Consider the following 13,445-nt stretch of genomic DNA (forward strand, 5'->3'; position numbering starts at 1 on the left):
TAAGAGTGTAGAAACCTCTCCCTAATATATGTGTTTTAAAAACGTGAGCCTGACGGCGATATGTAATGGGTCAAAACGAACAATATTTGCTAGTAATGGGTTTGGGCTGTTACAAATAGTATCAGAGCCAGACACTGGACGGTGTGCCTGCGAGAATGATGGGCCCCCAAGGGGGTGGATTTCGAGATCTCACATCGGTTGGAGAAGGAAACGAAACACCCTTTACAAGGGTGTAGAAACCTCTCCCTAATAGATGTGTTTTAAAACCGTGAGTTTGACGGCGATAGTAATGGGTCAAAGCAAACAATATCTGCTCGCAGTGGGCCTGGGCTGTTACAAATGGTATAAGAGCCAGACACCGGACGATGTGCCAGCGAGAAAGCTGGACCTCCAAGGGGGGTGGATATCGAGATCCCACATCGATTGGAGAGGGAGACGAAACACTCCTTACAAGGGTGTAGAAACTTCTCCCTAACAAATGTGTTTTAAAAACGTGAGCTTGACGACAATACATAACGAATCAAAGTGAACAATATCTACTAACAGTGGGCTTGAGCTGTTACAAATGGTATCAGAGCTAGATATCGAACGATGTGCCAAGGAGAACGCTGGACACCCAAGAGAGGTGGATTTTGAGATCCCACATCAGTTGGAGTGGAGAACAAAACACTCCTTACAAGGGTCTAGAAACCTCTCCCTAATCGACGTGTTTTAAAGCCGTAAGCCTAACAACGATACATAACAAATCAAAACGGACAATATCTGCTAGTAGAAGACTCAAGCTGTTACACTACAAATAACAATTTCAATTTATACAAATCGTCGTATCTACAATTCCAAAAACAAAAATAGAAAGACATCCCAAAACTTTTCTAGACAAGCCCCTTTAAACATTTCTTTGTCCCCTCACCCCCTCCAAAACATTCTTAGCTTCTATCACACAATTGAACCTAGAAGAAGAAGAATATATACCCTAGCTAGTCAACATTGTTCTTCAAAAAAATATAAATTTTGCACTCGGAATATATTACACGTCATCCTAATAAAAAAAACGTAAGCCAAAGAATAATAACAGCCCTACAAAAAAAAAAAAAAAAAATCCCCATAGTACAAGATTATATTATAAAACCAGCTGCATAATATATGATGTCACACTTACATTAATCAATGATTAATTAAAATCGTTTGAACATTATAAGATTCAACCATATGGGTTTTGATGGATAGCCAATCAGAATGTTTGATTATTTAAAATTATTGAAAATAAGGAAAGCAATAGAACGTTCGAGGAAATCTGAAAAGCTTAAACAAATAAAGAAAGGCATAAAAAAATATCTTAGAGAATAAGTTAATATATAATTGGGGAAATAATTCATGTTTTTCTATTTTGTCACCTTTATGCAGAGAATAATGAGAATATAAAATAAGAAAAATAAAATATGGAAAGCATTTTATGGAGATATTCATAAACAGATACAGCCAATGGAGTTCTCTTTTAATAAAATAATGTAAGTCTATAATGTTGGTGACGGCTCTACATTTGATTGATTATTATATTATTCTTTTTGTTTGAGTTTTATATTCTTTGATCAATATACCTAATCAAAACCATATCGACTCTAGCTAATTTAGGCTTTTCAAAAAAAAAAAAAAAAAAGTAAAAAAAAAAGTAAAAACGCTAGCTAGCTAGGAGGAATTCTCGTTAGTGGGAACGTTGTAGATTTATCGACTTAAATACTTAACGAGATTAGTGATGATTATAAAGTTGAGGAATGGGAAAAGAGTAGCTATGAAATCGTTAGTGTAGATTGAAATTCTCATTCTCGTTGCATTCACTTTCTATAAAAAATAATAAGGCCAAAGAGAGATTCGAAAGAGTATAGTTTTTTTCCCGACCCATATTCCTTTATGTGATCAACATAATCTTTAGGGTATGGTTAGTATATCAAGATACCCTGAATTATGGTGTTGAAGGCGAGTATAGGTAGGATGTTTGTGGACTCTATTTACTCAATCTACTTTTAGTTGATGTGAAATTTCTTGTCTGTCGTATCTCGATATGTTTATGAATTTGATTAGCTTCTAGAGGCAATAACTTTGCACTCTTGTTTTTTCGAATGATTCTAGATAAGTAAATCAATATATATTTACGATCTTTTCCATCTGTAATTGATGTGAAGCTTTATTCATATTCTAACGTCTCAAAGATCGTAATTTAATTTGACTGCACAACCCATGTGAGATCCCACATTAGTTGGGGAGAAGAACGAAACATTCTTTATCAGAGTGTGGAAACCTCTCCCTAACAGACATGTTTTAAAAACCTTGAAGGAAGCTCGAAAGAAAAAATCCAAAGAGGACAATATATGCTAGCGGTGGGCTTAAGCAGTTACAAATGATATCAAGGCAAATACCGGGCGATGTGCCAACGAGGAGGCTGACTCCGAAAGGAAATGGACACGAGGCGGTGTGCCAGCAAGGACGCTGGGCCCTAAAGGAAAGTGGAATGAGTACCAGCGAGGATGTTGGACCCCAAAGGGGAGTGGATTGTCAACTGGGGAGAAGAACAAAACATTCTTTCTAAGGGTGTGGAAACCTCTCCTTAATAGACACGTTTTTAAAACTTTGAGGGGAAGCCTGAAAGGAAAAGTTCAAAAAAGACAGTATGTACTGGCGGTGGGCTTGGTCTGTTACAATCGGGGTTCAGATAATGCCAACTTATTCATTTTTATCTCCAAATTTGCTATCAGATTTCTAGTATTAACCAAGTTTATGTTTATGTTTTTGAGCATTAATCTTCCAACACAGACTCAATTTGAACAAAACTTATCTAAATTTTTTCGAAAAGTTGTAAAAGCATACCTGGTTTTTCCGAGCCAACTTTATGGATATTGCTGAATTCTCGTTATCTGCAAATGACATGAGAACTTGTCATCTAGAGAAGATAAATTTTCCTAAAAAAAGTTAAGAGAAAGAGAGAGAGAGAGAGAGAGAGGGTTATGCCAAAACGATGATGAAGGTCACAAGGCAACCACATGGCTCAGCAGTCTGCTCCTAACATTTTCTTAGGGCATGCTCTTCTCTTTTGTCATCTCCACCAATAATTGGCCAAAGGAAGCCATAAATATATGGGAAGCACTGTCAATTATCTACAAAGAATGAAGCACGCATGTCATGATCCCAAGAGCATTCACACCCTCCTAAGCTACTCAAACTTCAGTAATTTAGTCTTTTAATGTTGTTTATATAACTCGAGTTCATGAAGTTGGTGCTATGTTTATACACCTAAGTTTATGAATCTCAAACCACAACTCAAAATTTCAACACCAATTTTGCAAGCTACACGGACTCAGGCTTATTCAAATCATGATCTAAACATTCCCTAAGAATTTAAAGGGTGCTTTTGTGGCGTAGAACAAGATAACTTCATTCATGGACAAGTATTCTTGTATAAAAAAACTGTTGGTATTTACCATGTCATGACCCACGTGACATTATTTCATACATGGAACATATCTGTATCGGCCCAACTCCACCGCCAGTAGATATTGTCCTCTTTGAGTTTTTCCTTTTGGGCTTCCCCTCAAGATTTTAAAACACGTCTGTTAGGGAGTGGTTTCCACACCCTTATAAAGAATGATTCGTTCTCCTCTCCAACCGATGTGGGATCTCACAATCCACCCCCTTCGGGGGCCAGCGTCCTCGCTGGCACTTCGTTCAGTTGTTCTCCTCTCCAACCGATGTGGGATCTCACAATCCACCCCCTTCGGGGGCCAGCGTCCTCGCTGGCACTTCGTTCGGTACCTGACTCTGATACCATTTGTAACAGCTCAAGCCTACCACTAGCATATATGTCTTCTTTGGGCTTTCCCTTCTAAGCTTCTACTCAAGGTTTTAAAACACGTATGGTAGAGAGAGGTTTCCACACCCTTATAAGGAATGCTTTGTTCTCCTCTCCAACCGACGTGGGATCTCACAATATCAAGTTATTTACCGATTTTGTATTTAATATTTTATAATGGCCCACTCCAGACAATTTGAATGTATCCCAATTCACTTCTCTCACCAATCGTCCTTTTCAATCCTGTTTCTTCTGTGGTTCAAACTCAAAAACGTGACAATAGCTTTGACATCATTTGCACTTGTACAAAGAAGAACCTTAAGAACTGACCACTTCAATAGCTCCAGGACGCATCTTATTAACATGGTTATGTTTGAACCAAAATCAAAGTGCACCTGGACCAGTTTGAGATGAGCTGATTATTAGAAGAGCTAAAAATATTAAAGCTTTTGATCATGATTGGCATCACCATCAGCATCACTATCACCATCATGAAGGTCTCATCATAGCCACCAGTGACTTTAAAATATAAATGCGAGAGACTTTTTCAAGTATCTTTCTTTTTTCTAACCTTATATTCTAGTTGAATATAAAGGTGCTCTGCTTATGAGTAGCTAATGAAACAATAATTGAAGAAATAACTAAATCCACCTAGTCATTAGAAAAACATTATTAATCAATCCATCTTAAAGCTATGATTAATAGACACAAGTGGGAAAACGTGGATTAAGGTGAGGCATAACAAAAGTTGATACCCACACAATTAGAGCTTCTAAAATGGTATATAAATATGGGGAGATAGTGGGTTTGAACCTCCCAACACAATCCTAAGAGGGTTTTTCAGTAGAGGTTTCCTCTGTCAAAACTATGGTGATGAAGATAGCTGATGAATATAGGCCACAAGTTGTGTCAAACACAGAGGAAAATAGAAATTTGGTTGTGAGAGAATATTGTGAAGAGAGAGATAAGGTGTCAGTGGAGAAGATGGAGAGGCAGTGTGATGTTGGACAGAAAGGGAAGCCTTCTATTTTCACTGATCTTCTGGGTGATCCTATTTGCCGCATTCGCCACTTCCCTTTGCACGTCATGCTGGTAAATACAATATACATATGCCATCAACTAGTGAAAATGATGCACTTTCTTGTATATGTTTAAAAATGGTACGTTTTGATTATATAAATGCATATGGGAAGGTTTCCTTTAGGATACTTAGTTTCTCATCATGTCTTTTTTTGGGAATTGTGTGACAGGTTGCAGAGTATGGCGAAGCGAGAGATATCATTGGAGTTATAAGAGGATGTATCAAACATGTGACAACAGGTCATTCTCATCATGTCCTTAAGCTGGCTTATATTTTGGGATTAAGGGTCTCTACTAATCACAGGTTTTTTTCTCTCTCTCTCTCTAATATACTTCCTTCAATCTTAACATAAGAGTTCAATCTCTCTACTAGAGCTATGTCTCTTTCATCATTTCAGCTAAGAAGTTTATCTCGTCTAAACGTGTTCATAGAGCATGTAATTTGAGAACAATTTTCTAAGAATGGAACTTAAAAATGTATTTGAAGGTCATAAAAATTTAGATATGGGTTTGATCCCTTCAACAGAAAAGCACGGGAGGCACTGTGTTCCCACAACATAAGGTGGAGAAACAAAAGTGAGAGAAATAAATAAATAAAATATGGATCAGGTTCCACCATAAAGTAAAGCAAATGTCTCGGTATCTAGGAAAAGTAAGAGCCAAAGCTTTTTATGTGGCCAACCATTTGGCTTGCAATTGGACACTTGTATAGAGGGAACTAGCTTACCATTCAATTAAATATAAGACACCATGTTTGTTCTCTTTGTTCCTTCTTAATACAAATAAATATTCCTTCAACTTTAAGCACACTTTGGTCCACAAGAATTTGCTTAATCCTGACAGCTTTGGTCCACAAGAATCTACCTTCTTTTCCCCTCTCTCTCTCTCTCTCTCTAGATATTTCTCATATCATTCTACCTGTTCTAGTCAAAGAAGAAAAGTTACAGCAAGACCCAGAAATTCTAAGCATTTATTAAACGCTCATGCTATGCAGGAGGCTCGGAGTTGGCATGAAACTAGTTAAGCATCTAGAGGAGTGGTGCAAACAAAAGGGTGCAGACTATGCATATATAGCAACAGACTGCGCCAACCAGCCTTGCATCAACTTGTTTACACAAAAGTTCTCATACACAAAATTCAGATCTCCCACAGTGCTGGTTCAGCCTGTCCACGCTCACTACAAGCCAATCGGCTCGGGGATCGCCATTGTTCGTATTCCTCCACATGTCACTGCTAAAGTTTATCGCCATCTCTTTGCAAATGCGGAGTTCTTCCCCAAAGATATCGATGCCATCTTGTCCAATAAGCTTAACTTGGGAACTTTTATGGCGGTTCCTAAGAAGCTGCTCCCTAAATGGGACCCTGAAACTGGGATCCTTCCTCAGAGTTTTGCAATCTTGAGCGTGTGGAACACTAAAGAAGTGTTCAAGTTGCAAGTGAAGGGAGTGTCTAGGCTAACTTATGCATGTTGCATGGGGAGTAGATTGTTGGATTCATGGCTACCATGGCTGAGATTACCTTCATTTCCAGATGTATTTAGTCAATTTGGAGTGTACTTCTTGTACGGACTATCCATGAGAGGAACTAATGGGTCACGTCTCATGAAATCTCTATGCACATTCGTGCATAACATGGCTAAGGACGATGTGGGATGTGGGGCGGTGGTGGCAGAGGTAAGCCAACAGGATCCTGTGAGAGTGGCCATCCCCCATTGGAAGAGACTTTCATGGAATGAAGATTTATGGTGCATCAAGAAGCTGGCAGATTTGCAGGAGGGTGAGTGTGAAAGATCTGAAATGTCTGATTGGATCAAATCTCCACCGTCTTCAGCAGGGATCTTTGTCGACCCTCGAGACATCTAAGTATCTTCCTTTCTTCCTTTCTTTTCATTCTTCTCTCCCTCTTCAGTACAGAAAATGACAAAAATCTGCTGTGCACTGTCTTAAAGTACAAAAGGAATGTTCATAAATCTCTAGCATAGTCTCTCTCTCTTTTTTTAAATACTCTTCAGTCAATGACAACTGACAGAAGCTAAGCTAGCTTACACTTTTAAGTCACATTCCAATCATTGATCTTGAACAAGTTCTTGAAGTCAACTGATAGCTAATCCAACAAGTGGGTGGGGGGCGGGCATTGCAAAGTATCATTGGAATTCTGGCTTGCTAAGCTAGCTTACACTTTTTAAGTCACATTCCAAACAACCCCTTGGCTTGTTCGGCTGTTTGAGGAACATAGTGTTTTAGCCGCTAAGGATGACTATGATTCTGCAAGGCGTTACAACGGTAGACGTGAGACAAAGACAATGCATTTATGTCTAAATTGTGATATTTCAAGATGAACTTGAATTGGATGTTTCCATTAAAAACACACCGTGTCTTCAGAAAAGTTGTATTCACCTTGAATGGTTGTATGACTATAGATGTGTGTGGCCTTTTATCATTTTGACCCTATAAGTTTAAGAATATCGTTTTAAACAAAATTTTCTGTTTACATACCCTAAAAATCCCTCCTACACTTGTTAGGAATCACAACTCTCTATAATGGTATGGTATTGCCCACTTTGAGCATAAGCTCTCGTAGCTTTACTTTCGGCTTTCCCAAAAGGTCTCATACCAATAGAGATGTATTCCTTACTTATAAACCGATGATCATTCCCTAAATTAGCCAATATGAGACTCCCTCCAAACAATCTTCAACAGTACCTACCGCACCGTCCATTACATTATTTTACCCTCTTTCAGTCTTCTTCTGCCCTTTATTTCTTAAGATTCCCCCTTTATTGAGAAATGAGAGAAAAGTATATAAATACTGTGAGCTAGAATTTTTATATAAGATATCGATCAAGAAAAATAAATTATATAAGACCCTAGTGACCTGTTTGAGAGCCAAATATTAAGCATGCACTCTTTTATAGGATTAGATCATTGTTGATAAACCTATAGCTTAGAGTTTTAAATACCCTAACAAAGGGTAAACAATATGCTAATGAAGTAAATCAATAAACAAAGATACTGCATGCTAGCTTGTATAAGTGATGCACTTTTTGAGAACTGATACATGATATTAGGTCAGCTTTCTGGAACCCTAATGTGAGGTACATAGCATTGGTGAAGGGCCTTTCTTGTCAGTTACATTCTACTACCAAATAAACAATGAATTTATTTGTAGGGACCTAGATAAGTCACCTTTAATTTGGCCTCACCCTATAGACTTAAAGTCCCTTTGCATCTTTGTGGATGGCCTTTAATGAACTGGGGCAATACAGTATCAATGAGACTAGAGGCTACAAGTACATAGGAGTATCCTTTGACAAAAGAATCGTGACTTATTGAAAGAAAACAGAACAAAACAAAGTTATACGTTTTAATCTGTCAAACCATTACAAAGAAAATCAATATAACGTGAGATCCCACTTGAAGGAGAACGAAGCATTCTTTATAAGGGTATAGAAACCACTCCTTAGTAGATGCATTTTAAAAACCTGGAGGGAAAATCCGAAAGAGAAAGTCCAAAAAAGACAATATCTGCTAGCGGTGGGGTTAGGCGGTTACATATACTCCTAATGGAATCTACATCGTAGTGTCCAACCCTTTTTGGTTGAGTTAGCCACCTACACAAGTCTCTAGTAACATGACCAGTTTAATCCATTGAATAGATAGGAAATGGGAAATTCTTAAGCTATTTAATCTCTATTATTTACTCTTGCCTTATTAGCTTGGGAAGACAGATATATATACTTCATTACAGTGGCAAATAAACAGAAGTCGCAGAGTCAAGATGTGGTTCTTCAATTTTAATTTCCTAAGTTAAACGTTATTCTGTGACTTTTCAGTACTACTATAAACTATATGCTTAAAAAATAGTAGAAAAAAAAGGAACTGTTCTTTCTTTTTTCCAGATATCACAAGGTAACCACAAAGGCTTGGGAACAAGGTCAAGAGAAGTGAACTTATATGACCATGACGATGCTGCCCTCTTTTGTCATCCCCAAGCTTTCTAGCTTCTAGATTTCCCATTAAACAAATCCATAGGCCCTTGAAAACATGTTGTGCCTTCAAACCAAACCTACACCTATTTGTTTGTTCAAATAAAGCTAGAAAGAATGTCTTCCAAGTTCAAATTAGCAAATGCTTATCCTATAAAATAATAACAATGTTAATAAATAAATGCTTGCGGAGGGGAAAAAAGAAGCAATTCACGTATCACTCAAGTTAAATCAACCATTAGACCCAAGTACTTAAAAGCTTTTGGGTTATGGTACATTATTTATTGAAAGTATACACAATAAACATATAATGGCTTCATGTAAAGTTTGAATAAAATGAGTCAAAAACAACAACCAAGAAGTATCATCGATGTCTGAGGTGACACTTGCAATTTCAACTTGGATAACACATTATCTGGAGACGCCATCTTAATCGGGTAGTTTGTAGAAAGTCTTATTCAAAAGGGAAACACACTCGTATAAATATTTTAATGTGGACACACCCTCTTTAATTGTTATCGCAGATTCGAAATTTGTCACCAAGTAGTGAAGCAATATTTAAAAAGCACTAATTTATTAAGGTACTTGCAGTAGAATCGATAGCCCTTTACACTTCTAATAGCCCCCACCAAGCACAATTTGAAAAGTGGTTCAAGACACACTAAGCTGGTTAACTGAACCAAAACAGGGGGAATTGGCAAGTGGCAATCATCAAGGCAGAAGAACCAAAAAATAGACCATTCGCCAGACTTATCAGAGAAAAAGTGACAGAATCAGAAGCTTACAACAATCTACAAAATAGGCTTTATAGTAAAGGCATCCAAAACTAATCGAGTGCTACATACATGCAAATAATAGGAATCAGTGTGCCCTTGGTCCCCTCCACAAAACACACATAAAATCCAGTTACAAATATATACTCGGGGAACAATATCTCATAGCCGATCTACCATCACAATGTAAAAGCTAATTTAAATGCATCCAGGAATAGAAAAATATAACAATAGCATAGAATCCAATAATGACTATAGGTCTAACATTAATGCCTTACCTTACAAATGTCACTGCCTTTGTCACTGCCTCTGCCTTCGAGAAGTAGGACCACCCATATTGAATCCCCCACACCAACAGTTCAATCACATGGTATTGAATTAACATAATAACAAACTATAATAAATCCAAGGAACAAAAAGGAATCAAATGGTAATATAAAACTGTGTTCTATGCTGAAAAATATTCTTCTCTTATTATAACATAAAGTAGGTCAATTATATACTTTAGATTAGTGGGTTTAATCTAACTATGCTCTTAATTAGGTTAAGTTCAGTGGTAATGAACATGGAGTTCCAACATAATTGTTAATTTCTCATAATAACAACGTTGACGAAAGTTCTATCTTTAACCATATTTTACTATATTATAACCTACCAAATTGCGCGAGTTCAGTGATGGGTCAGACAACAACTCCTGCTTCACCATTAGACTAAAGCAGATAAGTTTATCTCACAACCCTCTCACAATAGAGTGGTAGGATACCCTGTAGTACCATCACAGCTCTGATTGAAGTGGGTAACTAATAAATGGTAAAAAATAATTTGATTTTTTTTTTGAAAACTTGAACATTTTGCTAGAATAAAACTTTCTGCGACAACTGAAGCTGGCAAGGCAAGTTCCAGGTTATGGAAGATGAAACTCAGAGTAAAAGGCATTGACAGAGAAATTGCATATTTACGGTGGTAAGGATTCAAACATGTATCATATTTGATTCTTAATATGCAGAAGCGGACAACAAAATAAGAGATTGAACATAAGATCCCAAGCGTCATATAAATGAGTTCTAGGATGACTACAGATCTTGCAAATAATCTTTGCATTTAATAATTGCCATCATGTTGGTGATTAAAATGCATGGTTAAGACGAACAGTTGGGAGGAGTGCTCCTTTAATGTTCAGGAAAACATGATCCAGGCATAGATAAAACAGAACTTGTCAAATGGTCACATGTTAGACGCCTTAACAAAGCTTGAAAATTTGGAGGACTCATTTTTCAGCAGAGCTTGGGGGCTTCCTTGTTCCACCTGCCAGAGAGAATGAAAAAAAGTAGTTTATAAATGTGCAAAAGCTCTAAATTCAGTTAATAACATCAAATGTTAACTATATTCTGTCATTGATTAGTGGGTTAAGTACATTTTTTTTTTCTTGATAAAACATCAGCAAGCACCTGTGTCTGTAAGGGAAGAATAAACAACTTCCACAACTATGTTTTTCAAGCGGATAATTAACATGTCAAGGCTTGCTTTTCTACAGGTTAATTGAATTTCCTCTTATCTTTCTAGTGTTGTGGGCCAGGATCCAATTTTAGGTTGTAAATAGCCCTGAACCCCCAAAATTTTAAAATCAAACCTATAATGATACCAATAAAAAAATTTACTGCTCTCGGGTATTAGCAAACTATCCCGATCTTGGCTAGGGGGAATAGCATGGTACTTTTGGTGTAAAGTTGATTGGAAAAACTTGTTCTAATCATTGCTATCTTCTAATAAATTCATTCTGCTGCTCCAGTGCCAGTCCTTTTCTAGATACTACTCAATATGTATGCATGTAGCTAACAACTGTAGGTATAATCCTTAACCAAACAAAGAGCTTCTAAAAAACAAATAATTAGGAGGATAGCTAACAATCATCTAATGAGCTCAAAGAATTAAGAAAGTAGTGGATTTATAGTAATTTTGTAGTTAGTTTTTAATTGTTCATTGATTTTAGTTTGTTTTTTTGTTAATAAGTGATTTACTTATAGAGGTTTGAATTTGCAAGCTTTTAGAATACTAATGAAGTCCTTAGTTGAGCATTCTTGGAGTGAAGGCTCGAGAGTCTTTGATATAATGCATGTAACAGCCTAGGCCCACCGCTAGTAGATATTGTCCTCTTTAGGCTTTCCCTTTCGGACTTCCCCTCAAGGTTTTTAAAACGCGTCTGCTAGGAAAAAGGTTTCCACACCCTTATAAATGGTGTTTCGTTCTCCTCCCCAACCAATGGGAGATTCTCACAATCCACCCCCTTCGGGGTCCAAGTCCTCGTTGGCACTCGTTCCTTTCTCCCATCGATGTGGGACCCCACCAAATCCACCCCCTTCAGGGCACAGTGTCCTTACTGGCACACCCCCCTTAAGGGGAACAACATCCTCGCTGACACATCACCCGGTGTCTGGCTCTGATACCATTTGTAACGGCCCAGGCCCACCACTAATAGATATTGTCCTCTTTAGGCTTTTCCTTTCGGACTTCCCCTCAAGGTTTTTAAAACGCATCTGCTAGGAAAAGGTTTCTACACCATTATAAATGGTGTTTCATTCTCCTCCCCCAACCAATGTGGGATTCTCACAATGCATCAATGCATCATTTAGCTCCAATACTACAACAATTACTCCCCACCCAAAGAAAACTCCACAAAGGTTAGACTGGTAGATGAATAGCATATGGCATTAGGCCAACTTTCTAACACATTCGCCATTTCTCAAAAGAAAAATATTACTTTGCAGGACGCTAAAACTAAATCTCCCGCAAATTTTTTTGCTCATTGATGCTTATATCAGCATGTGCATATTTTTCATTTACTCTACTTAATTTCCTCGTAACCTTTGAGGGAAGCTTTGCTGCCTCACTGTCGTCAGTAGAGTGACTGTGTGAGGAATTCTTAACCAAACCAATAGTTAGCCAAGCACATGCATTTTTTGTTCATCTGTAACGTGCTACAAGATTCTTGTCTAATCAGGAAGAAAAAGGATACTCATCTAATCAATATAATTTTAAAAGGTCTGAACAAAAAAAGAACGTGCAAACAAAAACAAACATATTCAAGAATAACCAACAACTTAGAAATAAATATAGTGAGTGGAAAAAAGATATAAATAATTCTACAGAGACATTCATGAGCAAACTACGCATATTTAGAATTCCACAAGCAACAATCAGGCAAAAAAAGTCATGCAAATTTTTTCGTAGATGTATATGTGCCAAAGTATTATTTCATGAAATGCCATATTCATTAAGAGATATTAAAATGCGAGGTTGTATACCAGGATCCCATAGTCAAGAATCAGAATATCATCCATGTTTAAGACGGTGGAAATACGATGGGCAATCGTGACCACTGTTATCCCTCTGCATTCATTGGATATAGCATTTTGCAGCAATGATGCTGTCTGAGTATCAACGTTTGCCGTGCACTCATCCAAACAAAGCACCTGAAAATATTTATGTCAGGATCTCCTCACAATTAAGCTTCTATATATACAAGCGCCAGAAGTTTTAACATAAGCTAAAATGAGGAATACCCCATAGATTCCATTTCATTTCTCACATTCACATTCAAACTAAAAGTGAACATAGTTATAGGCCATAATTTAGAGGAAAGAAAATTCATCAGCCAAGATGAGGACATTCAACATTCATATACATGTTTCACATGTTGGTATGATTTTTCTCTCTTTTTTTTTTTTTTTTTTTTTTTTTTTTTTTTTTTTTTTTTTTTTTTTTTTTT

General features: G+C 37.1%; 2 protein-coding genes across 7 annotated transcripts in view; one reads left to right on the forward strand and one right to left on the reverse strand.

Annotated features, from left to right (window-relative positions):
* Positions 1-4,682: 4,682 nt before the first annotated feature.
* On the forward strand, positions 4,683-6,922 carry LOC111452607 (probable N-acetyltransferase HLS1). Of its 2 annotated transcripts, none has more exons than XM_023093410.1 (3): positions 4,683-4,933; positions 5,092-5,225; positions 5,916-6,922. In XM_023093410.1, the coding sequence occupies exons 1-3, from the start codon at positions 4,709-4,711 to the stop codon at positions 6,781-6,783; spliced, it is 1,227 nt and encodes a 408-aa protein (XP_022949178.1). In that variant the 5' UTR covers positions 4,683-4,708; the 3' UTR covers positions 6,784-6,922. The 2 variants fall into 2 exon arrangements, with proteins under 2 accessions (XP_022949178.1, XP_022949179.1); XM_023093411.1 differs by having other exon boundaries at positions 4,922-5,001.
* Positions 6,923-10,614: 3,692 nt separating this feature from the next.
* Positions 10,615-13,445, reverse strand: part of LOC111452749 (ABC transporter C family member 13) — a 23,552-nt gene continuing 20,721 nt past the window's right edge. For all 5 annotated transcript variants that reach the window (XM_023093612.1, XM_023093611.1, XM_023093615.1 and 2 more), the window contains 2 exons: positions 12,982-13,149; positions 10,615-10,984 (listed from right to left, as the gene is read on the reverse strand). In XM_023093612.1, coding sequence (XP_022949380.1) covers positions 10,904-10,984; positions 12,982-13,149 — 249 coding nt within the window. In that variant the 3' untranslated portion in view covers positions 10,615-10,903. The remainder of the gene's footprint in view (positions 10,985-12,981; positions 13,150-13,445) is intronic.

The sequence above is a fragment of the Cucurbita moschata genome, unplaced genomic scaffold, assembly GCF_002738365.1.
Source record: "Cucurbita moschata cultivar Rifu unplaced genomic scaffold, Cmos_1.0 Cmo_Scf00014, whole genome shotgun sequence".
Taxonomy (NCBI): domain Eukaryota; kingdom Viridiplantae; phylum Streptophyta; class Magnoliopsida; order Cucurbitales; family Cucurbitaceae; genus Cucurbita; species Cucurbita moschata.